General features: G+C 48.7%; 2 protein-coding genes and 1 long non-coding RNA gene across 9 annotated transcripts in view; 1 reads left to right on the top strand and 2 right to left on the bottom strand.

Moving 5' to 3' along the window:
* Positions 1-9114: 9114 nt before the first annotated feature.
* On the bottom strand, positions 9115-12552 carry Artn (artemin). 6 transcript variants are annotated; one of them, XM_023707862.1, is made up of 5 exons: positions 12435-12552; positions 11866-12006; positions 10678-10812; positions 10163-10301; positions 9115-10088 (listed from the first exon to the last, which is right to left on the bottom strand). In XM_023707862.1, the coding sequence occupies exons 3-5, from the start codon at positions 10735-10737 to the stop codon at positions 9622-9624; spliced, it is 666 nt and encodes a 221-aa protein (XP_023563630.1). In that variant the 5' UTR covers positions 10738-10812; positions 11866-12006; positions 12435-12552; the 3' UTR covers positions 9115-9621. The 6 variants fall into 6 exon arrangements, with proteins under 6 accessions (XP_023563630.1, XP_023563629.1, XP_023563631.1 ...); XM_023707861.1 differs by lacking the exon at positions 12435-12552 and adding an exon at positions 12218-12304; XM_023707863.1 differs by lacking the exon at positions 12435-12552 and adding an exon at positions 12218-12304 and having other exon boundaries at positions 10678-10776.
* A 182-nt stretch (positions 12553-12734) lies between these two features.
* LOC111814434 lies at positions 12735-22676 on the top strand. Its single transcript, XR_002819427.1, has 3 exons — positions 12735-12841; positions 17154-17419; positions 22523-22676. It is a non-coding gene; the product is annotated as an uncharacterized LOC111814434 (long non-coding RNA).
* The window catches only part of St3gal3 (ST3 beta-galactoside alpha-2,3-sialyltransferase 3), a 252926-nt gene continuing 240620 nt past the window's right edge, over positions 14826-27131 (bottom strand). For both annotated transcript variants that reach the window (XM_023707860.1, XM_004647615.2), the window contains 3 exons: positions 21592-21738; positions 21264-21410; positions 14826-15831 (listed from right to left, as the gene is read on the bottom strand). In XM_023707860.1, coding sequence (XP_023563628.1) covers positions 15742-15831; positions 21264-21410; positions 21592-21738 — 384 coding nt within the window. In that variant the 3' untranslated portion in view covers positions 14826-15741. The remainder of the gene's footprint in view (positions 15832-21263; positions 21411-21591; positions 21739-27131) is intronic.

Raw genomic sequence — 27131 nt, 5'->3', positions numbered from 1 at the left:
ACAGAAATACTTCGTCCAGTAATGGACAAAGTGAAATAATACATGGCTGGAGCTTGGCCCAGAGACCACAACTTGGCCAGTGTGTTTTCTTCCCTCTTTGAATCCAGGGTTCCTTCTCCTCATTCCAGCAAGTTCCTCTGGCAAAGAAAGAAGCCTGTAGCTCTTGAACATTACTTCACAAACACCACATAGGACAGATGGCCTGAAATAGGACCTAGGGAGACTTGGGGCATTTCTGGGGGCAGAAGGAAAGGAATCTCCAGGAAGGTGGGTAGCAATTCGAGGTAGCTTAGAGTCAAGTAGAGGGGTGAACCTTTAGAAGCCAATTACAGAAGGGAGTTCTCTGAGACAAGACATATAGGGTCCAAAACTTGTGACAACTCCGGGTGGGGTCTGAACAGAACATTCCAAAGTTCAGAAAGGGGGGCCGGGGAGATGGCTCAGTGAATTAAGTGCTTTAATGCTTCCCTGGCAAGCGCAAGGGCCTGAGTTCAATCCCTGGTTCCACCAAAAAAAAAATTTCAGAAAGGGGGAGGGCTTTTGTTGGTCATCTGGAACCACCATTGTCTGTGTTGAGATTACAGTATCAGTTTGTAGAATTTGTTTGTTTGTTTTTTGTATTTAGTACAGGGTCTACAGGGTCTCACTAACAGATCAGACTTGTAATGATCCTCCTGTTTTCAGCCTCCCAAGAGGTGGGATTATAGGAGTGCTCCACCACGCCCAGTGTCAGTCACTGTCTCATCTTGTCCTTGGGGGTGGGGCTGGCATGACATGCCAGGGGATAGAACCCCATCCACCAAGCTATCTGGAGAGCCCTACAGTATCAGTTTGAAGCTCTTCAGCCTACCAAAATAATATGACTATAGCCACAAAACGAGAGGCAGTCCTGCTTGTAATTAAGGTGCTCAGAGTCTGGGTGTGGTGGCACATGCCTGTAATCCCAGCACTTGAGAGACTGAAAACATGAATCTTATCTGTGCAGTAAGACCTTGTACTAAATACATTAAGTTTCTCAGTCCAGGGTTATAACTCAGCTGCTTAAGCACCTACCTGGCAAGCACAAGGTCTTGAGTTCAATCCCCAGTATGGAAAAGAAAAAAAAAAAATTCAGGGGAAAACTCCCTTATCTACTTAGCGCCAAGGATGGATATAAGAAATTTTCCCTGTTGTCCCCTGGTTTGAGGGAGGGAGGTTAGCTAGGAGATAGACTAACCTATCATTTTCTAATTTACCCTCACAGTATAGACATAGACATTTGGGGCCCTGACCGTACAGGAACATTTCCAAATACAGCTCCCATTGTGAGTGGATCCTGGGCTTTGTCTTATTTCTCATAAGCCTATGGACCTCTTGAAAACTAATGCTCAGGTTCACTGTGTACAGCAGATGCCCTTGATGTGAAAAGAAGCTACAGAAATTTGCTTATCTTTGTACCTTCCCACTTTTGCTTATTTACTTGGCCTCAACATTTGTATTTTTGCCAGCTAATGGATACATAAAGACATACAGACAGTAGACAGATAGATAGATGCATAAAACTTTTTGTTGTTTTTGTCATGAAGTTTATCCCAAGTCCCTAAGCCAATGTCTTGTAAGAAAATCCAATGGGTAGGGTGGTGGGGAGATGGCTCAGTGGAATAAGTGCTTCCCTGGCAAGGGCCTAAATTCAATCCCTGGTTTCGCCAAAAAAAAAAAAAAAGAAAATCCAATGGGTAGTTTTCAGTCCTTGTGTGACTTGATTTTTCTGGTGCATTTGGCCTTTGACCAATGTTTTTTGGGTTTTTTCCCCTGTATTTTAGGGAATAGTCTACAGGGTGTTCAGGGTCCCACTACTAGATCGGGCTCATAGTGCTTCTCCTGTTTACAGCCTCCCGAGTGCTGGGATTACAGGCGCGTGCCACCACGCCCAGTCTCAATCCTGTCTCAGGGTGCCCCAGGGGTGGGACCAGCACAGCAGGCCCAGGGATCAAACCCCCAGCCCCTGTGCCTGCTTGCAGGTGCTTTAATCTGCTGAGCTATTTGGCCAGCCCTTCTTGACCGATTATTCACGATCCTCTAGTTTTTTTTTTTTTTTCCTGACTTTCTGACCATTTCTTTTTGGTCTCTACCATCTTTTTTTTTTTTTTTTTTTTTTATTTTGTATTTTGTACAGGGTCTACAGGGTCTCACTACATAGATCAGACTCATAACGATCCACCTGTTTTCAGTCTCCCAAGTGCTGAGATTACAGGTTCGTGTCACCACTCCCAGTCTCAGTCGCCATCTGAGTGCACCCCAGGGGCGGGGCCAGCACATCAGGCCAGGAATCCAACCCCAGCCCCTGTGCTCTCTTTACCACCTTGTTTCTCTTCTTCACCCTAGTCTTTAAATGCTGAATCTCCAGGGCCTTAGCCTCTAGTCTTATCCCTCTCATCATCCGACTCCCGTGGCTTCAAGCTATGGCTCTGATATCTCTTTGGCTCAGGCAGCCCTGGGTTCCAGACCCATTCAGTTGCCTCTAGTTTCCTTGTCTCCTGAAAGTGCCACAGGAACATTAAATCGAAATGTACAAAATGGAACTCATGATCTCTCCCACATCTTACCCAGTCTGGCAACTCAGAGAGATCCTGTCTCAAAATCTAGCTAGAAGTGCTACATTCCACCCTGGAATGGTGGCATACACATGTAGTCCTAGCACTGTAGGAGGCTGAAGAAGGAGGACCACAACTTCAAGTCTCATTTGAGCAATGTGACAACTTAGTGATACTTCATCTCAAAAGAAAGGACTGGAGAGGTAAGTCAGTGCAAATGCCCTAGGTTTAACACCACAAACATAGGGGTGGGTGGAGAGATAGCTTGGTGATAGAATGGCCCTATGTTTAATCTCCACTACTGAAAAAAAAATTATACTGTAAAATGGGTTTGAAGCAATAAGGGATTGAGTAGTAAGAGGTAAAGAGATCTGATTAGAAATTAGAAATACAGAAGTATCAGAGTCTTCTTTTAAAAAAAGTATTTGGTACAGGGTCTCACTATGCAACTCGGACTCATGATGATCCTCCTGTTTTCAGACTCCCCAGCACTTGGATTACAGGTGTATGCCACTACCCCTGGTCTCTGTTCAGCATGTTTGGGGGCAGGGCCAGCATGACATGTGGTGCCAGGAATCAAACTGTGGTCCCTGCACTTGCCTAAGCAGGCGCTTAGTTTGCTGAGCTATCTCACCAGCCCAGTACCAGAGTCTTATTTCTTTTCTGTATTTTAGGGAAGGGTCTACAAGGTGTTCAGGGTCTCACTACTAGTTCGGACTCATAGTGATCCGACTGTTTATAGCCTCCCAAGAGCTGGGATTACAGGCACATGCCATCATGCCCAGTCTCAATTGCAGTCTCAGCGCACCCTGGGGGCAGAGCTGGCACAACAGACCAGGGGATGGAACTCCCGGCCCCTGTGCCTGCTTGCGGGCGCTTTAATACACTGAGCTATTTGGTCAGCCTTAGTATTAGAGTTTTTTTTTTTTTTTTTTTTTTTTGTATCAGAGTCTTAAGGCTAAGATAGAAAAAGCCCAAGGAAGAGGCCCTCACCCTACTCCTGTGCAGGCTGAGATCCATACCATACTGGAGAGGACATGACTACAAGTGAGAGACAATAAAGATAATAAATAATAACCAGCACCTCATCCACTTCTGAAGGACCAAACATAAATCATTTCTCAAGACTTAATTCAAATGTCACACACCCTTTGAAGCCTTTTGGGGCCCCTCCTCCCTTCAGTCTGGGTAGAACCACGCCCTCCTTTGTGAGTGTAAACCCTCCCTCACTGACATACAGATTTGGACCAGTAATACTTGTACTGGTGAAATTTTCAACTGTTGGTTGCATTTTTATTTACTCATATACAACCAATTAGAGTTGTCAGAAATAATTCAGGACACCCACTTAAATTTGAAGATTGAATGAATGACAAAAAATATTTTGCACAAGTATACTGCAATTTTTTTTTTTTTTTTTTTTTTTTTTTTGGCAGAACTGGGGATTGAACTTGCCAGGCAAGCACTTATCCTACTGAGCTATCTCCCCAGCCCCTATACTGCAATTCTTGCCCGGGACAGTCTATAAGAACAATATTTTTGTTTATCTGAAATTCAAATTTAACTGGATGTCCAGTATTTTCATTTGTTAAATCTGATACCATTATCCTCATAGCCACATTGAGCTATGGTTTCTTTGTTAGCATAACAAATTTCTCATTGTCTCTGAAGCCTCACAGGTAGCCCAATGCATGAGAGGTAGCGATCAATGAAGAGATTTGAGACTTCTCTGGCTGCAGAGTTGAAATTGATTAGAGATCATTAAAACTAGAGACAAACAGACCAGTTAGGCAAATGAGCAATAAACCATCCCAAAAGTTATGAAAGCTTCAACAGAATGGCATTGGGAATAGAGAAAAGGGGATGGACCTGTAAGAGCTAAGGATTTGGTGACCAGTCGATAAAGATTTCAACAGAGCTCAAGGAGTCTAGGGTGTTGCCTAAGTTTTTGCCTTGTGTCACCAGGTAAGAGGTTGGTACATTAGTGAAGGAAGGAATACTGGATGTGGGATGGAAGCTGGAGATCTGGGAAGCTTATGGATGTGGGACACAGAGCAGGGTGGAGAAGGGTGGGAAGTGGATTTCAAGGAGTAAACTGAAAACATCAGACAGATATGTGAAACTTGAAGTTTCCAAGGACATGTGGGTAGGCATATTGAAATTCGACAGGCTCAGGAGAAAGGCCTAGGATGGAGATAAAATGAGTGAGTTAGCATGGAGGTGGTAACTAAAACCATGGGAGGTGGTAATGCTGCAGAGAGGGGGGAAGGGAGAGGGAGAGAGAGGAAGGGAGGAAGGGGAGAGAGACAAAGAGGGAGAGAGGGAGGGAGGGGGAGAGGAAAAAGAGGAGGGGAGGAAGAAGAAGAGAAGGGAGAAGAGAGGAGAGGAAAACGCTGATTTTTAGATCCCTATGGAGCAATACTAAGAGGCAAAGAGAGTAAGATGTAGGGGCACACACCTGTAATCCCAGTAGTTTGGGATGTTGAGGCAGGAGAATCATAAATTTGAGACCAACCCAGGCAATATATTGACTTAGCAAGCTCCTGTCTCAAAAAAGTTTTCAAAGTGGCTGGGGATGTAGCTCAGAGTGAAGGCCTTGGGATCAATCTCTACTACCCCTCTCCACAAAAAAGAGGCAGGGAAAGGAAGAGGAACCCAAAAGTTGTCAAAAGAGTCATGGGAAGATAGATTCTCAAGGAAGGTTGACAAAATCAAGTGTTTCTGGGAATTTAAAGAACTAAGGGCTGAAAATTCGCCTTTAAATTTAGCAATGATAATGTCCTGGTGACCCCAGCCCAAGCACTCATAGTGAAGAAGTAAAAGTGAAGCAGGTTTGTCTTTCTGTCTGTCTGTCTCTAATTGCAGCATCAATTTTTTAATGATGTCATATGTTAGAGCCAGTAGAAATACAGCTGGGAAGGAAATATGAGATAAAAAAATGTTGACGAATAGGAAGTGTAAATAATTGAGACAGAAAGCCCTGACACTGGAGCTTGAGCACAGCTGGAGGAACCAGTCCAGCCACAGTAGGATATTGATCATAGCACCTAGAAAAGGGTAGCACAGGGCTGGTGAGATGGCTCAGTGGTCTAAAGCACCTACTTAGAACAAACTAAGCTAAGCAAAGCACAGGGACCCAGTTCAATCCCCCAGCACCACATGCTAGCCAGCCCCGCCCCCTGGTGGGCTGAGCTGGCCACACACACACACACACACACACACACACACACACACACTAAATAAAAATAAATATTAAAAAGAAAAGAAAAGGGTAGCACAGTGTGGTTCCATTGACTTCAAAGAGCCTCTGAATGAGTTTAAGAATTCTGTGCCCCCACAATTGTTTACCAGATTTAGACATCTTTCTGATATTTAGTTAGGGGAAGCTTCATTTGATTTGGTCTGTAGCTTTCATATATTCTCAAAGGACTCCACAAGTCCAAGGTAGATTGAGTCCTACTCCCATGAACAACAAAGACATGATCACATGACACAAATCCTCCTGAATCTTTTCTCTGTTCACTCAACTTCTTCCCCAACCTCTCTCTTCAAGATGAGATCTCAGGGGCTGGAGAGATGGCTCAGTGGTCTAAAGCACCTACTTGGAACAAGCTTGGCAAAGCACAGGAACCGCGGTTCAATCCCCCAGCACCACATGCCAGCCAGCCCCGCCCCCTGGTGGGCTGAGCTGGCCACACACACACACACACACACACACACACACACACTAAATGAATAAATAAATAAAATTTTTAAAAAAAGATGAGATCTCAGCTAGCTAGTCCACATATATTGCATATGAGACCTCTGGCCAAAGAAAAGATAGAAATCTCTGGATAAGAAAAGTGGAAAGTCACAGCCAAGAGTTTCTAGTAAAAGGGCCGGGGAGATGGCTCAGTGGAATAAGCACTTCCCTAGCAAGTGCAAAGTTCTGAGTTCAATCCCCGGTTCCACCAAAAAAAAAAGAGTTTCTGATAAAGCAGATAGCTGTGGTTGGGGGGATATATGGAAACTAGAGCCACATATCCTCCATAAAAATGAACCTAGAGGGGAGTCTGAGGTATCCCCCAGACCTGGAAGGATTGTCATTTCAAAGCTACCTATAATTTTCTGCCTTGTAAAAGGCTATGACTTGATACTCCTTTGGAGACATTCCCTAGTTCTGGGAATGGTACTCAAGGGGCAGTGTGGTTTTGCAAAAGTACACCCAAGACCAGAGCCAGAAATGAAAGTACCAGAGGTCCCCTCTGCTCTAGGAGCTCTAGTGTGTTGCCTGGGCTGGTCATGTGACAGGTTGCCTAGGCAAAATTGTAAACAGATGCAGTTCTTAGTCTGTTTCCTTTGGGGAAAAGTTTTGTTTGTTTGTTTTCTTTATGAGAGAGATTTGGATTGTTTTGATCTCCAAACTGGGGCGACGTCTTGTGGAAATGTGTTCTTTCTGGAGGAGTTGTAGTTTCTTCCTAAATTTTGTAAGTTATTTGGACAAGTTCTCGGGGGCCTGAATAAAACTCCTGAAGGACTAGTAATTTGGGGAGGGCTGATAATCAGCGTTTGGCTGGGCTCCAATCTGGCCCTCTCACAGTGAGCACCCTCAGAGATGCCTTCCTTCTCCTCTAAGCAACTCTGAGAGCAGCAGTGGCAAGGTCTGGAAGATTTGAGGACCTTAAAGTTTTGAGGACAAGGCTAGGCTTCGATTTTCCCAGCAGGGTGCTGCTTATCCCAAATATTCCCAGAAGTGACAAAATGTTCCCACTGTGCCCCACCAACTGCAAACTGTTTGATACTGATGCCATTTCCTATGGGTTATTATGTGGAAACTGAGGAGCCTCAATTAATCTGGAGGCTGAGAAAGGCGTGAAGGGACTGATTGAGGACAAAACAGGACCAAAGTTTTGGGGGCACCTAGAACTGTGTGAATGAATGCAGAAGAGGGGCTCACAGGCACAGTTCATATCCTTGACCCAGACTGGGCCCAGCTCTCAGAGCTCTTGTAGCTCTTCCCAGTAGTCTGGATGAAGACCACTCACCAAAGCAGGTGGCACACAGGAGAGTTGCTGTCAAAAGTGTCAGATGCCTTGCATCCCACTACCAACCCTGACTCTCTCCTAGGTTAGGCTGCAGCTTCTGCATGGAGGCCTCTCAAATCTGTTTGACCCAGGCTCCTCAGCTCCAGACCGACATAGTCAACTAGCTCCTGACAATCCCTCTGGATGTCCTGCAGTCCCTTAGATGTAGTGCCCTCTGCAAACACACACCCCTGTCTTACTACAAAAGAAGGAAAATCACACAGATCTCCTCATTACAAATGCCTAGGGCCTGGGAAATGTGATTTCAAAGGAAATGTAAAAAAAACTCAGGAGATTGCACTGATCTTTTGGAGATGACTTAGGGACAATATGAGTGGCCACCTGATTAAAGTATGTACTGCTTATCTTCTGTGTGTACATTGCATATACACACACATGCATTATTGGGGATTGAACCCTAGACCTTTGCTCTGAGCTACGTTTCCACCCCTTTTTATTTTCATTTTCTCTTTTTTTTTGTTGTATGGGGAATTGAACTCAGGACCTTGCACTTGCCAGGCAGGCACTGTGCCACTGAGCTATATCCCCAGCTTTCCCATCCCATTTTATTTTATTTTAATTTTGTGAGAGTATCTAAGTCAGTAAGTTGCCCAGACTGTGCTTGAACCTAGAATATTCCTGCCTTAGCTTCTCAGCATGCTGTGATTACAGGTGCTACCCTGCTTGGTGCTTCCTGTTTTTATTTTTATTTTTTAAATAGCATCTGCTGAATGGAAGTGAAATAATTATATATGTAATTACTTATTTATTGTCTGTCTCTCTTGATTTAAGTTTCTTAAGGGCAGGGGTTATATCTCTCACTTCCATATCTTTAGTGTCTATTCAGTAGCTGACATAATTAATTAATAATAAATAAGCTTTGTTGGATGAATAAGTGAATTTCCTTATTCACCGCCCTAAATGCAGAACCTTCTGAATTTCTAGGTCTTTCCTGCCTTTGAAGCACCATGACATTCTGTGCTTTATTCTCCCAAACCAGCATTTCAGTGCATCCTTTTTTCCCTTTCAGCCTTTTTTTCAGATGCTCTCTTACCCTAGGTTGCCTCATGGAATGGAGGTAGTGAGCTCCCTGTGCTGGACCATCTGCAGGTGGAGGAGTATGTATACCCATCACAGTGGCTTCAATTTAGTTCTCTGGGCAGCAGGACACTGATCAACAATAGTGGAGTGACATAACATGGTTTTCTGTCATTGACCTACCAAGGAGGGGTCTCATTGTCATGGGTGCTTGCAAGTAGTCACAGGATAAGACTTTCTGCATAGAAGTCTTCAGGTCTACCCCTACCCCAAAAGGTAACCCAGGGTCCACTCTCAGGGGCTGTGAGAAGGTGTGAATGCAGTTTGCTGCCCATTCTGCCTCGGGTTCCACATCTCCCATCCTGGAGCTGCGGGGGGGATGCAGTGGGAGATGCAGGCCAGCCTAGGACTGTTGAGTCAGTGTGAAGTGTGTGAGTATGTAGAGCACGTGCATCTCCAGCCAAGCCCATGAAACAATCCAACAAACCACTGAAGTAAATAAATAACTTAGAAATAATAAATATGCATCCAGCTCCATCAGTGAGGATAAGGCCATCTCCAGTACAGGCACTTTCCACCACAGCTACAGTATGTGTCCTCCAATTCCACCCACCCAGGGCCTGGGCCACTGCTGTATTCTCTAGAGGCGTCTCCCCAGGCCTGGCCAGTCCCAGAATCTGTGAGAGGTGGGCATTAAGGTCTCGGAGCTGAGGTCTCTGACGTTATAGTGTTGGGGCCCCAGGATGAGCACCTGGAAGCTGCTGGCGTGTCCAGTAGTCCTTCCACCTCTCCAGGATCATGACCATCACCCACTGTGCTGGGACCTCAGCTCTGAGGCTTTCATGGCTGACTGAGGCCTCCCAGCCAGCAGGACCCTGCAGGAGGCTCGCAGACAGGAAGATGCATGCTCAGGAGCCCAGTCTACAATCTCTTGGAGAGAGCTTTCAGCCTAGGCAACCACAGGCAGTTGCTGAAAGGCGGTCCACAGTCCTCCAGGTGCTGTTGACGTCCATGAAGGTGACGGCTTCGTAGTGAGTGGGCCGGCAGCAGGGCTGGGTGACTGGCCGGGAACCTGGAGGCGGCCGAAGGGCTCGGGCGCCTAGCAAGCTGGCCAGGCTGAGGTCGTGTGGGGAGCGCGCACGACGACAGGAACCGCTGCAGAAGCGGAAACGCACCAGCTCTTCTGAGCTGTGGCCCAGGCCCAGTGCGCGCACCGGCACCAGCTGCGAGCGCAGGCGGCAGCCCCGCGACCCTGCGGCCCCTGCGCGACTGCCTCGGGCCCCTGCTCGAGCAGTGCGGCCTCCGCGGGGCGAAGTAGGCAGGGGCGGGGACGACGGAAGGGGCGCAGGCTGGGGAGGGTGCAGAGGTGGTGGGCGGGTTCTTTTGCCACACAGATGGACGAGGCGTCCACCTGAAATGAGAGAAGGTCACATGTGCTGTCTCAGGCAGCCTGGACCCTGTCCCGCCCCTCCATCTCTCACCTACCTGGCAGGTGGTCGGTATGGGACGTCAGCATTGCTGCGGGGCCTTGGTGAGTGACGGGATTGCGGGGCTCAGGGCCCAGTGAGGACTCTGTGACACTGATGAGCAGGGCCAGAACAGCCAGTGTAGGCCACAAGGCTGGCTGCGCAGAGAGACAAGTGGGAATTCAGACAGGAAGAGGGCGCCCTCACCGGCTGCCCTTCAGGGGTGGAGCTCAGGGCCGGCCTGTTCTTGGCTGAGAGCAGAGAGAGCTGGGCGCCCAGTTGGGGAGCGGGTGTGTGTGTGTCAGGAAGGCCTTAGGTTAAAGATTTGCTTTAACTTTGGGGAGCCTAGGGGAGGAATCGCTTAAGGGCACTGACCATCAACAGAAGTCTTGGTCCTTCTGCCATGTTCCTGATTCCTCCCTCTTTGACCATTTTCCCTCCTAAAGCTGATCCCTACCCAGGCCAAGTTCTGCTCTTCCCACAGCTTGAGTCCCCTTCTTCAGGTACAGTAGGGAGTCTGGGGCAATCACTCACCTGCTGCCTAGGCCAGTGGCAGTGGAGCAGCACAGTAGGGCCTCCAAATCCAAGTTCCATCTCTAACAACACCAGGAGCTCCCATCAGCCTCTGTGGACCTGTTCCCCCACCCTCCTGTTGAAGCAGCTTCCAAACTGAAAGATGAATTATCTTTTGGGGAGGTCTTTTCACCTAAGTTTCTCCACACCACAAGGGGCTTGGGTATCAGTATCGTGACTCAATGAAAGAGAAGTAGCTGCACTGAGTATTTTACTATGTGTTAGATGTTGTGCAGCTACTTCTCTTTTTCACAGCTCTATGAATTAAATGGCTCAATCTCCTTTTTCCAGATGAGCAAACGAGGCACAGAGCAGCTCAGAGATTGACTGTCTAAGAGACTGACAGGCTACAGCCACACAGATAGCCTTTACCCCAAGCTATAAGGGAGGAAGGTGAAGGCTAGAGAAGAATTTGTGTCTGCTGCTCACTCTGAGTTAGCTGACCGTGAGGCCCAGGCCACAGCCTGTGTTGCCCACTCAGTGCTGCCACCACACTTTGCTCCTCTGTAATCTCTGCTCTGGACCCCAAAGCCTCCTGATTTTCTCTTCTGACCACAGATGTCCCCCAGGAGACAGCAGATTGTGGGGGCTGATGGGACTTCTGAAAATAACAGGTCTGCCCACCAGGGGGCAGAGTCTGTCAAGCCTGCAGACTCAAAAGGGGCGGAAGGTGGGCTTTCTCACAACTGCACTCAGTCTGAGTCCCTCCCAGAGGGCCAGCCAATCCCCACACCACTCTGGGCACTGAGCGCTGGCCCAGGTCTGCCTCCTGCTTTGCTTTTAGAGTCACCTTCCTCATTCCCCGCGAGCCGGCACAAGTGGCACCTGCCTTTGTGAACCCCCACCCTCCACCAGGCACGCTCCTGAACACCCGGCTGGGGCCCCAGAATCTTCTCAAACCCTCATAGCCAGCCTTTTCTTGGATCCCAGCTGTCATCCTAACCCCCTCTGCCTAGCACAGAGTGTCCGCACAGTTAAAGGCCAGCCCCCTGACTGTTCTACAGATGGAGGGAAAGCCAGACAGGCAAGGCAGCTGTGGAGGCCTCCGCACTAGAGGGAGCCCAGGAGCAGGTCCTTTGAGGGCAGCTCAGGCAGTGTTGCTCCTTCCTTGCAGCCCTTGCTGCCCTGATCCACCAGGCCTTTACTCACCACTGGGATCCCGCACTGTGTTCTTCTAGGCACCCTTCCTGGGACCAGTGCTGGGCTTTCCCCCACAAGTCATGCCCAGGGCTGTGCACCTGGCAGCGCCTCCTTTAGCCAAAAGTGCGGCCTCGGCAGCCAGCCTGTGCCCTGTAGCGGCAGCGGGAGCCTCGCATTACTTTAGGCCAGCAGGACTCTCACACTCCAACAAACAAGAGGGAAGGGAGCGTCTGGGAGGGGCAGAGAGCTGCCCTGAGGGCCGGGGAAAGGGAGGACGGGTGAAGACCGCCCTGCCTCTGCCTGAAGCCGTGAGAGCGTGCGTCCAGGGCTGGGACCAGGGATGGACAGGCGGCGGGCTTACCTCGGATGCGGGCCTCTGAGCTCCCGTCGAAGCAAGGACTGGGGCCTGAGGGACTTGCTGCTGGCAGAGCCCGCGGGCCGTGTCTGGGGGCCGAGCCCCACTCCATCCCTCAGCAGCCTGCTGCCCGCCGTCCGGTGTCAAATTCCAGCCCCGGCGTCACCGGATCCCGGGGTGGGGCCCAGAGCGCCCCCGCCCCGCCCCACCTTTCTGGGCTCACCTGGCTGCTCTCCCCTCGGATTAGGTCCCTACTGGCTTGGTTGTGTCCCCCAAGGCCGAGGGCAGACGCTGGTAGAGGACCCCCCGGAGGAGGAGTGAAGAAGGCAGGCGGCAGAGAGGCACGGAGACTGGGAGTTTGGACTTTGTAGAAGCGCGAAGTGGGGAGCTGGAGGCCTGCCGAGGGCGGAGGGAGCGAGCCGCTGGGAGGGACAGGCGGGTCCTGGCCTTGGCCACGGCATACAGAGCAGGGGGTACAGGCTGGCGGGGCCTCCAGTTAGTTTATTTATCTCTCAACAGATTGCTCATCCACCTCAGGGCAGCACTCATCCCACCGCTCACCTACTCACCTCGGAACTGCTTGGACGGCAACACGTTGGTCCCTGGCACTGCCAAGGCAGTGCGCGGGAGGTGGGTATGTCAGCTGAAGAAGGGGAGGTCAGAGTAGGGAGAGGTCGGGGCTTTAAATAGGGAAATGTGGCAACGCAGTTGCCTAATTATGGCAATTTGGGCCAGAAACTTCACACCAAAGCGCCTGGCTTTTACCCCAAAGATGCCAGGACCACTGAAGAGTTCTGAGCAGAAAGGTGTGGTCAGAAACATATTTTGGGGGTGCAGGGGGAGGAATGGCTCAGTAGAATAAGCGTTTCCACAAAAAAAAAAAAAAAAAAAAAAAAAAAAAAAAAAAAAAAAAAAGAAAGAAAAAAGAAAAATGTATTTTTCAGGATGACTAGCTGCTGTGGATTGGGGACAGGCAAGACACCTGTCACCTGAACTCTCTCCTCAGAGAAGGCTGCTGGGGAGAAGAAATGAGTCTTGGGCAAAGCTGTGGGGAGCTAGGGGCCACAGGCCCTACCGCTACCTAGGAAACCTTGGTGCCTGTTCAGGTGGGTGCAGGTAGGGTGTGCCCTTGGCTGAGGCTTGGAGTGGCCAGGTAGAGGGGAAGCAGTGCTCCCTGGGGCAGGGGCAGGGCTTGTGAGTATGGTACTGGATACACCGAGGTGGAAAGGCCTGTGGATTTTCCTAAGTAGAACTCAGGAAGCAGCTGAATTTGTAGCCTGGAGCGAGATGAAGAGAACTGGGCTGGTGACAGCAATCTTGGAATCACTGCTGACCAAGTGACACACAATGGAGGCTGTGGGTGGGGATGAGGACTCAGGGAACATGTCCGGACCAGCTGTACCCAAGCTGTGCAGCAGTCACTGTGGACCTTTAAGAACTACCTACATCCGGCCCCACCCCAGATCTGAATCAATCTCAGGCTATGCAGGTGCAGTTTTCCAGATTGCACGGGTGATCCTGGCATACAGCCAGGGCTCAGAATCATTTTTTGTGAGGGAGTTTCATGCAGCGCTGTGCACTGAAGTCAGACTGCTGCTGCTGCTGCGGGGGGGGGGGGCTGTCTGCAAGCTCCACAGGCCTCCCTGAGGCAGGAGGCTAAGCCACGGAGTTTGTGCTCTGCTGCCCAGATGGGGCAGCTTTCCTTGTACTGTTCCAGCCACAGCCACCACTTACAGGCATGGCCTGGAGGCCCTGCACACTCCAGGGGGTACCTAGCAGGCACCGGAGTGGCACATTATTAGGAGCTCTATTAGCAGCAGAGTGCAAGGATGTTTATGGACTTCCCTGTCCCTCAGTCAGGGCCTTGCTTCCTCTCAGTAGAGGAGGCTTCTGCCCAAGGTCAACTGACAGCAGCAAGGGAGGCATGTGGGAAGTTGTATTCCTTGGATGGCCAGGATTTTGTCCCCAGGGGTCTCACCAGTAGGAAGGCTCAGGGCTGCCTGCATTCTAGGATTAAGGCAGAAGATGGTAGTGAGTTCCAGGCCATCCTGGGCTACAAAGTGAGCTTAAGGCCAACCTGAACTGCATTGTGAGATCCAAGTCTGTCTCAAAAAGACAACCCCCCCCCCAAAAAAAAACCCCAACAACAACAACAACAACAACAAAAACATGGTGGAGTGGCCAGCCATCCCATTTATAGCACAGTGAATGTCTGGCAGCAAGCTCCCTTTATGGACTCAGATGCAGGTGTGCGTCTGCTTATTCTCAAGTCAGCTGGGGTGCAAAGCAAGAGAAGGATCTGATTCTAAAGTTCTAAGGGCCTGAGGTGGAACGGGAATGCCTTTTCTGAAGCTCCTCAGGAGACACCTAGAACTGAGTTGTATGCTGCTGGAGAACATGGCAGGGTGGAAAGTCTGGGGCCTTGCTAGGTGCTATTGCATGTCTATTTCTTTTAGGGCAGAGGATATTGGGCTATGGGGGCCAGGGGAAATACTAGAGACCTCTGAAGAAATGAAAGGGATGCAATGGGCTGGAGAGATTCTTGGGCTTGGCATAGTTGCTGAAGCTCTGGGCTCCTGTTCCTTCCAGGAAAGTCAGTGAAAACAAAACGAGGTCAGGTTAGGGGAGGGCTTTATTGCTTCCACAGGGTTGCCTGCCACAGCCTGCACAAGGCCCTAGGGCCTCCTTCCTCTGATTCGGACTAAAGGCAAAACTCAAGGCCCTGGCAGGTCCATTACAGAAAGCAGAACATCTGACAGGAGTCCAAGCGGGAAACTGTCCTGTAGGTCAGGTGCAGCTGGAAAGGCAGCTCTTTCTGTCAGGCTGGGCCAGGCCTCTCCTTCTTCAAAGTACTCTGCTCTAGCCCAGGGGGTCTGGTTGGCTTCGAAGAGATGGCCCCAGGGCTTCCAGACAGGAAGGCTGGGGGCTGGTGAATAGAAATATCCCATTTTCTCCCCCAAACGGCCAAAGAGTGTCATGAGTTGAAGGGGGCTGTAATGAGATACTGCCACCTCTCTGTAGCGACAGAGTAGGGCACAGGCTTGGCGTGAAACTCCCATTCTCCAGGGAGCTTACTGGCACCGCTGCTATTGCGGCCTAATGGGCCCTCTAGTGGGCCTCTTTCTGCATGGCAAGTGGACTAACGGACATCTCCAACCTTATTTAAAAATAAATTATCCCTCCCTTCCTCCCACCCAATTTCACAAAATGATAATACACTAAACACTGATTGGAGAAATGATTCTGGCAGCATCCTCGCTGCCTAATGTCCCACCTCCTGCATGCTGGGCCTGCTGGGCACAGCCTGTGGCTCCCTGGCCCTCTGGCTTCATGAACCCAGGCGGAGAGAGGCTGCGTGCTGGTCTCTGAGGCTGGCCTCAGTGCAGGTACTGCTCTGGATGCCCTGCCAAGGCCTTGCTGCCTCTGGGGTCCCTTGGCACTGTCTTTCTCTGGGTCTGAAGACTCCTGTGCAGGTGACCATTGCTTGCTCTGGTGGTGCCTGGGCCTCTGTGGCTGAGTGCTAGGCCCACTCAGATGCCACTGCTTAGGTCAGTGATAACACGTGCCTTCACCAGCTTCCGCAGAAACTCTTTCTCTCGCTGGATGTTGTGTGTCCAGGACTGGAAGGAAAGAGATGAAGTGGTGAGGCGGGCAGCCCAGGTGGCTGCTGAGATACAGCCCTGTGCAAACCCAGGCTGGTACCCTCTTCTGGCCTCTGGGTGCTCTGTGATTGTGGACATCTGAAGGCAGATACCCGTCATCTATTGTGCCTACAAGACTGTGATGATCCTGCTTAGCAAACCTTTATAGACCAAGCGCCCAAACTGCAACTCAAACCTCACTTATTTATCACAAAATGCCAACACTGCAATTAATACTGAATATTCCATGCTCAGATGCGGGGGTGACTATGTGCCTGCCTCAGCACCACTGCCATAGCTCATCTCGCCTTTTCAAGACCAAGACGGAACTACCCTCTCACTCGATACGCATTCCTTCAGCACCGTGCCCCTGACTTCTTTGTCCTGAGTGCTGTGAGCCTAGGTACTGGAGGAAGGGCTGTTTCCTCAGAGCCCAACCCATGGCTGGAAGCATCCAGGATCCAGATACCCTGAAGTCAGCCAAGTGAGTCACTGAGTCCCACAGCAAGGGGTGCAGAGTCATTCTCTGGCCTGATGCAATCCACTCTTTAGGCCTGGGGTAGCTGATGAAATTTGGTCTCCCAGATCACAGGAGCCAGGGAGCCTGAGGAGCAGGGCCTAATCTTTTTCACTGTTCCTACTGATTTCTGGGACAGGATTTTGCTATGTAGCCCAGGCTAGCCTTGAGCAAATTTGCAGCAATCCTTCTGCCTCAGTGTCCCAAATGCTGGGATTATAGATGTATGTAACCACACCCAGCTTAAATTTATTTATTTATTTATTTCTGTATTTTAGGGAAGGGCCTACAAGGTTTTCAGGGTCTCACTACTAGATCGGACTCGTAGTGATTCTCTTGTTACAGCCTCCCAAGTGCTGGGATTACAGGCACATGCCACCACGCCCAATCTCAATTGTCTAGGCGCAATTTGGGGGATTGAATCCTGGGCCCCTGTGCCTGCTTGCAGGCACTTTAATCCACTGAGCTATTTGACCGGTCCTTCAGCTTAAATGTTTATCTTTAACAAATAATTGTATATATTTATGTGTACAATGTGATGTTTTATACATGTATACATTACAGATGATTAAATCAAGTTAATTAACATGTCTATCACCTTACATCCTTATTTCTTTTCTTTCTTTTTTTTTTTTGTGGAACCGGGGATTGAACTCAGGCCATTGTGCTTGCCAGGCAAGTACTTGTTCTATTGAGCTATCTCCCCGGCCCACATCCTTATTTCTTATGGTGAGAACATTTGACTACATGTGGGTTTTTTTGTTTGTTTGTTTTTGTTATATAGAACAACAGCCTGGCCTCAAACTCAACAATCCTCTTGTCTCAACTATAATAAAAATGCATTGTATATTTAAAATTTGCTAGAAAACACTATGTGGAAATTACAGGGAAGACAATGCCTTCCAGAACTTCTGGGACAGGGTTCTTTCCCATCTTGTGTGTGCTCATCAGGAACCTTGGATGATTAAGTCTCTCAGATAGCAAAAAGACTTGACCAATGGATGGAAGAAGAAAGGCAGGGAGGCAGAGACAGAAGGAGGAACGAAAGAGGTAAGAAAGGTCAACAGTCTTATCATTCCTCTACCAGCCAGCCTATTTGCTGCCCTTACTGGCCCAGTGCCTCACTGCACCCACTCTTAGCCACTGTGTCCTGGTGTGAAGAACCCAGGCCTTATTTTGTCCTTGGCAACCTCTCCAATCTTTTTTTTTTTTTAAGTTTTATTTATTTATTTATTTATGTGTGTGTGTGTGTGTGTGGCCAGCTCAGCCCACCAGGGGGCGGGGCTGGCTGGCATGTGGTGCTGGAGGATTGAACCACGGTCCCTGTGCTTTGCTAAGCTTGTTCTAAGTAGGTGCTTTAGACCACTGAGCCATCTCACCAGCCCAACCTCTCCAATCTTGCAAACCTTTCACTGTGAAGTTCATGCCATCATGAACAGAATTCCCTACATTCTTCTGCTCTGAACGTCCCTCCAACCTCATCTGAACCATGTGGCTTCCCCAAAGGACAGTACCCCTGACTGTCTCTTGGGTGGTGCCAGTTTCTTCCCTTTCTCTGGGTTGCCTAAGGTGTGTGGTTTTCTTAGTCTTTGTCCTATTTCTACCTGGCTGTCCTTCCACACTCCCTAAAACCCGAAGTGCTCCTGGTGATGTCATGGCACCGCTGGTTATAAAGTGCTAAAGATCCCTGGGGGACGCATCCTGTTCTTTGAAGATTTAGGCATTTGGCTATCTCTGTTTGAGGGCAGGGACTACTAGATATGGAGTAGGTGCTAAATATTTGTGGAATGAAATTAGACCTCACAGGCAGGAAGCAGACTCAGGAATGGCAAGACCAGGATCTGAGCACCTGTAGACACCAATACAGCCCTTCACTTTGCCACATCTCCTCTTGTGGGAAGTTTCATGGGTCAGTTTCAAGAGTACCCACTAGGAGTCACTGAGGGCTAACAGGTTAGCAGAGGACTATTTGATGATGCTAAGGAATTATTGTTAATTTTAAGATGTATAGTAGCAAAAATAGTACTTATCCTTTAGAAAAACTGAAGCATTTATGGCTGGAATGATAAGATATCTGAGACCTGCTTGCAAGCAATCAGTAGGCCTGGGAGTATGACAGGAAGAAGATGTGACATGATCCTGGCCATGTGTTGACAGCTGGGACATAAGTGCAGGAGACTGCTCTCTTCACTTACAAAGTATTGGACAGTTTCCTTTCATAATGAAAAAGTAGGCAGAAAAGTCTGCTCCAGGGTGACATCAGTCTGTTCTCCAGGTGACACCACTCTTGGGTACTCATCTTCATTTCTCTTCTTTGCAGATTACTCAGGAGCCCCGTGGAGCTTCTGCAGTACTGTGGGCTGGTGCAGGACTCTGGACACAGATGCCCTTCCACCAGTCCACACTCTCAGCAGGGTGCCCTCTTTTTTAGTGTGTGATAGGGCCTTTTAAAAAAAAATATATTTGGCACTGGGTCTCACTTCACAGCTTGGATTCCTAGGGATCTTCCTGTTTTCAGTTTCCTCAGTGCTGGGATTACAGGCATTGGCCACCATGCCCAGTCTCATTGGCCAGCTCAGCGTACCCTGGAGGTGCAGTTGGCGTGGCATATGGTGCTGGGGATCAAATCCCAGTCCCTGCACTTGCCCAAGCAGGTGCTTAGTCTGCTGAGCTATCTTGCCAGCCCTGGGACTCACTTTTTTGAGACAAGGTCTCACTATGTAGCCTAGGTTGGACTCAAATTCATGCTCTTCCCATTCAGCCTCCCAAGTGCTCAGATTACAGGCATACACTATCATGCCTGGCCCCTTTGAGCCTCATCTGGTCCCTCTTCCTGTGCCCAGCCATGGACTATTGTTGTGCTGGTATTCTGTGCTGACCATGTTTCCTACATCCTTTCCTGGGAAGCTGCAGCAAGGTGGCTGAGCTTGCAGCAAGGTGGCTGAGCTTGCAGCTCAGTCTCTTATTTCCAGCGCAGATTTCACAGAGGTGTGACAGACCCTATACGGGCTGCTTTACGCTCCAGTTACCACGCTGCCTTGCCCCTGTCCTCTCCTCTTTCCTGTAGGCCACTCCTGCAGCCTCTGCAGGCCTTTAGTCACTCTTGCTTGATGCACCTGGCTCCCACTGCCTAGGCTGTGGAGCTGTTCTCATCACAGCCAACAACCATCTCTTAGCATCTACCTTCAACAGTCGTTTCTCATGGGATTAGTGACCTTCTAGGACACTCAGGAGAATGCCTGCACCCCATTTATCTGGTGATGACACAGTGGCCCAGGAAGTGGGTCCTCACCAGACTGGACACTGCTGGTACCTTGGTTTTCACTTTCCAGCCTCCAGGACTGTGAGATAAATTTTCTTCAAGTCAGAGAGTAGAGTATTCTGTTAGATCAAGAACCAAAAGAGCACTGGGCATGGTGGAGCACACCTGTGACTCCAGAATTCAGAAGGCTGAAGCAGGAAGATTGTCATAAGTTTGAGGCCAGCCTGGATGACAAAGTGAGTTCAAGGCCAGCCTAAGTTACATAGTGAGACCCTGTCTCAAAATACAAAAAAGCCCAAAGCCAAAAAAAACTAAACAAAAAAGTCTAATAGAACATAGTAGATAACTGAAGAAAGGGATGTACATGTGGAGTATATGCAGACAGGATAACCTGGGATAGAGTGCTGTTAGCTCATCTTGGTTCCTGCAGAGTAGACCAAAAGCAATGACATGAGACAGAATGAGATGGGTGAGGAAAAGACAGGAAATTAATGACTCAGAATCTAGGAAGGGAAACTGGGCATAGTGGTGCATGCCTGTAATCCCAGCATTGGGGAGGCTAAAACAGGAGGATCACTATGAGTCCAAGCTGCATAGCAAGACCCTGTACCAAATAGATAAAAAAAATTGAAAAAAAGAAATCTAATCAGGAAGGAATGGCCCACCCAGCAAGCATTTCTGGGAGATCATGAAAGATGAGATGTGGCCATTGCACTGACCAGCCTTGACGTAGGGCACTGGCCTCCTCAGGGAAGCTGTGTCAGGGTGTGTGTGTGTGGGGTGTGTGTGTGTGTGTAAAGGGCTGAGTGAGTGGGAGTGTTAAGAGGTGCTCTGGTTGGAGCCTGCCGTCCCCTGTGCAGCTTCAGTATTCAGTGTTCTTTGTCACCGGAAGTGGGGGTGATTCTGCAAACTCAGCAGTATGAATCTGAACAGACAAGAGGTTTTTCCAAAGCACACAGTCACCCAGACACAGGGGCAGGGAAGTTGCCTGGGACTTGATTTCCAAGTCTCAGGCTGGGTCCATGGGAGGCTGGTAGTAGCAGCTAAGGGATGCGAAGAGAGTTCAGATTTTGCACTTGAGATCATTGCAGTGCAGGTAGAGACGCCAGGAGAGGCTGAGCCACAGTCTGGGGAGCTCCTTGTACACAGGGCCACCTGGGAACAATTCTGGGTGACAAAGAGCCCTTGTGTGCTCAGGGAAAAGTAGAGGTGGTACAGGAGATGTGGATGGTGTGAGGGCCACAAAGGGGAAGGCAGGAACTGCAAAGGTGATCTGACATGGTGTCAAGACTGGTGTATGGATGCGGGTGGGGGTGGAGTAAGGAGAGGTGGGGGTGGGGAAAGCTGCATAATGAGAGCAGGGAGGGCCCCATGGAGAGAAAAGGGTGAGGAGAGGGTACTGGGTTCAGAGAGTGGCTGGGAGAGGGGCAGGCATGAGAGGGGCAGGCGTGACATTGGCAGTCATCCTGGGTGCACATGGACCTTCAGGGCTCTGCTTAGCTGAGAGTGGGTAGGCTCTCTGGGGAGCTGGCCCTCAGCCACTCACTGGACATGTGCAGTTCAAGCCTCCGCTTGTGCTGGAAGCCCCCTCCCTCGGCTCTGCCCAGGTTCTGTCCCCACATCCACTCGAACCTCCTTGATGGCTGCCATGCGTACAGTCTCATAGTAGTGCAGGGGTGCGTTGGGCGTGCTCATGTCGTAGCCGAAGCCTGCAACTGCCACCTCATCACAGCCATGCAGGGCCATGGTCACTGCCACACTGCCAAGGGTCGGGATATTCTGGAGGACAGCACAGAGGAAGCATGAGGGTCAGAACTCTGCAGAGCAGGTAACACTCCATTCCCAAGGAGGACCTTTCTCTCGGAGTACTCCCTCTGAGGACCATGGCTACCCAGCCATCCCTCCCAGGGCACCTCCAGCCCTGTTATCTCCCTTCCCTCGCCCTCAGGTCAAGTCTCACCCCCCGGCCCATGAGGCCGTTGTTGAAAGGCAGTCCGATGAGGGTGAAGGCAGCTTCCTGGATGAAGTATGGGTTGAGGATGCGAATTTCGGGGGGCTCCTTGGGGACTCGAGTGGCCACAGATTTCCAGAAGCCATCCGATGCACTCTGAGGACACAGTGTAAATGGGCATGAGCCAGGCATACATTGATGATGGGTGGGGTGAGTGGTAGGGACCCAAAGTAGGCACCAGTGAAGTGTAGGTGGACAACAGATATGTGATAAGACACATAGGGAAGTGGCAGGACAAGATGAGCATTGTTGGGGCCATGGTGTAGAACAGGATACGCAGTGAACCGCAGGGAGGGCACAGGCTGTGGGGTGCTCTCAGAAATGCTGCTCTGGTCGGAGGGGGTCTGTGGGCCAATGGGAAGACCCAAGGGTCCAGCTGTCCTGCCTCCCTGCTGCACTGTCCCGGAACCTGGCCTCGCCCTCCTATCTGCTCTGCAGAGCTTGTCTCTTTTCCCTTCTGCTCACTCTCCTGGCTCTCAGTCAACTGTGCTAAAGTGAACCTGAAAAATAAAGACAAAACATGAGCTCTATAGAACAGCAGAATGACACTCAAATCACAGTACTAACTTAAGAGTTGGGTGACATCAGCTTCAATAGCTGTACATGAGACATTTTTCTCTCAAGGATCTCAATGCTGTGCCGGAAAGGTATCACTCCTGAAGCCTGATATCCTCTGTCTGTTCCAGGGCCATAACCACTTCTCCTAACCCTCCACTCGCATGGAGACCTGGAGTCCCCCAACCCTTCCTGATCTAAACTCTATAGTAAATACTTCCACTACTATCTTGTGGGCCCATTTGATATCTTGTGTCTTGACCTCTACTGCCCTACTCATGGAGACTGACCGTGGCACCAATCCCTTCTTCCTCTGCTCTTACAGTTGGGTTCCTAAGTACTGCAGGAGGCAGCACAAAGCCAACCCCCAAGCTGGAAGGATCACCACAGGCTCCACAGTAATAGTTACTGACCTGAGGACCAGTGGAACAGATCAGAGGGTGCAGAAACAACTACAGACACACTCAGCCACTTTCTCTTTGACAGAAGAGCTAAACACCTTCACTGGAAGAAAGACAGCCTTTTTAATAAATGATGCTGGGAAACCTGGCTTTCCATGTGCTGAAGACTAAAACTAGATCCATATAGCTCGCTCACACTATATTAAACTAAAATTAAAATGTACCAAATTTTATTTATTTATTTATTTATTTATTTATTTATTTATTTATTGTGGTACCAGGGATCGAACTCAGGACCCTGCGCTTGCCAGGCAGGCACTTATTCTATTGAACTATCTCCCCAGCCCTGGGCCAAATATTATTAAAACAAATACTAAATCTTCTGGAAGACAGAATAGGTAGGACTCTTAAAGATACTGATATACACAAGGATTTTACAAACAAAACCTTGGTTGCACAAGAAATATCACAAAGAATCAACAACTTGGATCTCATCTTGTTTTTGTTATCATCTTTTTCTCTTTCTGTTATTTTCCTAGAAAGCCTAAAAGAAACCAACTAAATTTAGAATGGTTAAGATTATTTAGCACATCAGGAGGAAAGAACAGATTTTAAAAAGAGATCCCATTTATAATCGTAACAAAAATATCCAACACTGGGCAATAAACTTCAGAAATCTGAGGGCCCTATATGAAGAACACTATAATCTTTTTCTTTTTTATTTGTTTTTTTTGGCGGAACTGGGGATTGAACTCAGGCCCTTGCACTTGCCAGAGAAGCGCTTATTCCACTGAGCCATCTCCCCGGCCCCTATAATCTTTTATTAAGAGTCACCACAGACCACTTAAAAATGGGAGATATGGGTTGGGGAGATAGCTTAGTGGCACTGAAATAATGGGGTGGTATTTTTTTTTTTTTACCCACTAAGATATGTATATGTGTATGTACTTGTTTTTCTAAATTTATTTTATTTATTTATTTATTTTTTTGTGTGTGTGTGGCCAGCGCAGCCCACCTGGGGGTGGGGCTGGCTGGCATGTGGTGCTGGGGGATTGAATCGCTGTCCCTGTGCTTTGCTAAGCTTGTTCTAAGTAGGTGCTTTAGACCACTGAACCATCTCCCCAGCCCTGTGTATGTACTTGTTAACTGTGATCTGTCAACGAAAGGAACAACTGCCTAGCAGAGTAGTAAAGCTTTGAGTAAGTCTGAGGATCGATATGTGGGCTGCAAACTGAAGAGGAAAGACTGACCCCAGATGTGGGTGGAGGGGCTGGTGAGATGGCTCAGTGGTCTAAAGCACCTACTTAGAACAAGCTTCGCAAAGCACAGGGACCGCGGTTCAATCCCCTAGCACCACATGCCAGCCCGCCCCGCCCCCTAGTGGGCTGAGCTGGCCACACACACACACACACACACACACACACACACACAAAGAAAAGAAAAAAAAAAGATGTGGGTGGAACCATCAATAGGCTTGTATTCTGGACAGAATAAAAAGTGAAAGAAGTTTTCTCTTTCTTTCACTGGAGTAGATCTAGTCTTGCCCACTCCTTGCCTTTGGACATGCACTTTGAGTTCCATCAGCTCCCACTGTAGACTCTCCATTCTTGCAACACACTCACAGCAGACTCTGCTGTGAACTCAAGCCTCTGACCTCTGACTGGATCCTATGGTCCTGCAGCTTACAAGTGGCCTTTGTGCATTCTTCCACCTCTGATAGCAGAGAGCCATAGGATTTATCCAAACCTACCTAGCAAATCCTTTCTATAATCATACACATATTTTACATCAGTTCAATCCCTGGTTCCGCCAAGGAAAAAAAAAAAATCCCAGGAGTAAAATTCGGTATAGCGTTCCCAAAAAAAGCCATCAGACAATATCCATCTATTTTTTTTTTAACTTGTTTGTGGTAATTTTATTTAAATCTATACATATGATAAAATTTATTTTGTTTTATTGAGAAAAAATATGAATGAGACAGTTTCAAAGCTGATTAATAGGACATTTTCAATAATTAATACATTGTATATTGTTATCTTCTTAGTGGCTATCCATAGTACAAGAAGTAGACAGGATATCCTGTCCAAGACAATATCCATCTAAAGCCTCAAAGCTGTTTATAACTATGACTCCAACATTTCCCTTCTAAAAGTAATAAAAATGGTGAAGACCTCTGTACAAGTGTATTTTTTTTTTTTTTTTTTTCCGGAACCAGGGATTGAACTAAGGCCCTTGTGCTTGCCAGGCAAGTGCTTATCCTACTGAGCTATCTCCCTGGCCCCAAGTACAAGTGTATTTTTAAAAACGAGTTTATATTTTTATTTTGAGACAGGGTCTCATTAAGCTGCCCAAACTGGCCTTGAACTTGTGCTCCTCTACCTCAGCCTTCAGGATGGCCAGGATTAGAAGTGTGTGCCATCATACCTGTAATAACAGTGTTGTTTATAAAAGTGAAAAACCAGAAAAAAAACCTCCAATAATTTACAGAAGTGGTGTGGTTAAATAATACATGACCCACCCATGTAACTACTTCTGCTGTTGGACATGAACAATGTCTTGTTTCCCCAGATCTGTTTGTCCCTGTGTCCTCTTCTCCTTCGGCCCATCCATCTGCCACACCAGAAACCTGGGATCTTCAGAGTTCCTCTACTCTCTCTCTCCCGCTGGTCCTACTGAACTTCTGGTCATTTTGTTCTTGTCTCCTCAGAATACTGGTTCATGCCTTGCTCCCAAAGCTACTGCTCCTGTCAGGTGAAGGCCTCATCATACTTGCATCTAGACTATCGTAATGACGGGTCAACACCTCAGAGCTCAGCGGAATAACTGAAGCATAAAAGCCACACAACTGTTGAATCTATTTGCATATTCAATATTCAGAGTCATTGTCCCAAACAGGCTGACTCTGCCTCCCAAACTATCATCCACTCTGCTAGAATGGTCTTACAAAAAACAAATTAGAACACATCATCTCTGCCCACAGGAAGTTCTGCCTATTCCACTGGGTTCAATCTTAGCCCATCTGAAGATGCCACCAATTCTTGCCTCCATGCTCCTGCTGCTTTTTCTGGTCTCTAGTACTACATTCCTGCCTCCATGTGACTCACCCTGCCCAACACCTACCTCTCGCATGGCCTTCCTGGCCCTCTCTGAGCCAGTGCAGAACTGCTAGCTATCCTTCAAAAAGCAATGGAACACAGTTAAGATCCTAGGGCTTGCTGGGCACTGATGGTGCAGCATTCAAGAGGCTGAGGCAGGAGGGGCACTGTGAGTTCAAGGCCAGCTTGGGTTCCATACTGAGTTCAAGGCCAGCCTGGACTGCATGGTGAGACCTTGTCTCAAAGAACAAACAAACAAAAAAGACTGTTCTTTGGGTTCACCTTTAGCTCTGGTCACTTACTGTGTGGAGGTCCTGGACCAAGAATAAGTAGGTTTCTTATGGATAAACTAGGAATACTTAGTATTTACCTTGTGGGCTGCTGTGAGAATGAAATGACATTACTCAGGTTGAGTGCACATCGGTGGTGTGCTATGTGCCTGTGCCCTGCAGGGTAGTGCTCCCGTCGGATTCATCTCTGCAGTGCAGGGCCCAGCCCAGGGAGGGCAGTGCTCCTGTTACCATGCAGCACGCCATCCACAGCAGAAGTTGCCCCTGCTAAGCCTCCTCTGCAGCTGCCCCTCTAGGGGTTGTCTGGCTTCAGCCACGCCTTCCTGTGTGCCACCTCTGCAGCAACATTTCTTTCTCTGGAAGACTTTCTGTCCTCCATGGCCGGCTCAAAAGACACGTGCTCAGAGCAAACACTTACTCTTGACCCACCAGAATGAGTGAGCAAAGGCCAAGTCTATGTTACTCTTCTACCCTTTTTCTGTGTCTCTGGGAGGTGTGTGTGTTAAAGACAGGCCAGCAGAACCCAGAAGGAATGGGAAGGTGGAGAAACAGCTAAGCCTTTTGGTGGAACTGGGAAGAAGCCCCTGTCTGCATGGATCAGCTCTGGACAGGTTGTATTGGCTGAAGCAGTGTCAACCCTTGGGAGAAAGGAGCCCCAAGGAGCCCTGTGGTAAACAGGGCACTGCCCGAGCACGCTAGTGCTGCTTCTCTTCTTTCCTGTTGGTCGGTGTCCTCCTGTAGAACTTCCTCAGGAATTTCAGGGAAGGAGAAGCAGTAAGACCCAGATGCAATTTGAGCATTTCTTTGTTTCTCTAGCCATAAAAATATGGGGTATCAAAAAAGCCTCAGCCTGTGCCTTAAAAACAAACAAAAACTCCATAGCTCCTCTTCTCAGAAGAGTATACAGGCACAGACAACCTCTTGCATACCATGGCACAGCCTTCCCAGTCTGGAAAGCCAAGGTTCACATTCCAATTCTCTACCTCTATGACCCCGGGCACCTCATGCCATCTCTTTAAGCCTCAAGTTCCTCTGGCATAAAACAGGGATGATAAAATTCATTTCATACAGAGTTGAGAAGATTACATGAGATGCTGTGTGGTTTATAGCATCTGGCAGTGTCTGGTATCCACGAGCTTAATAAGCCT

The sequence above is a fragment of the Octodon degus genome, unplaced genomic scaffold, assembly GCF_000260255.1.
Source record: "Octodon degus isolate 3935 unplaced genomic scaffold, OctDeg1.0 scaffold00315, whole genome shotgun sequence".
Classification (NCBI taxonomy): Eukaryota; Metazoa; Chordata; class Mammalia; order Rodentia; family Octodontidae; genus Octodon; species Octodon degus.
The sequence above is the reverse complement of the archived record's forward strand: the minus strand, read 5'-3'. Positions and strand labels throughout refer to the sequence as shown.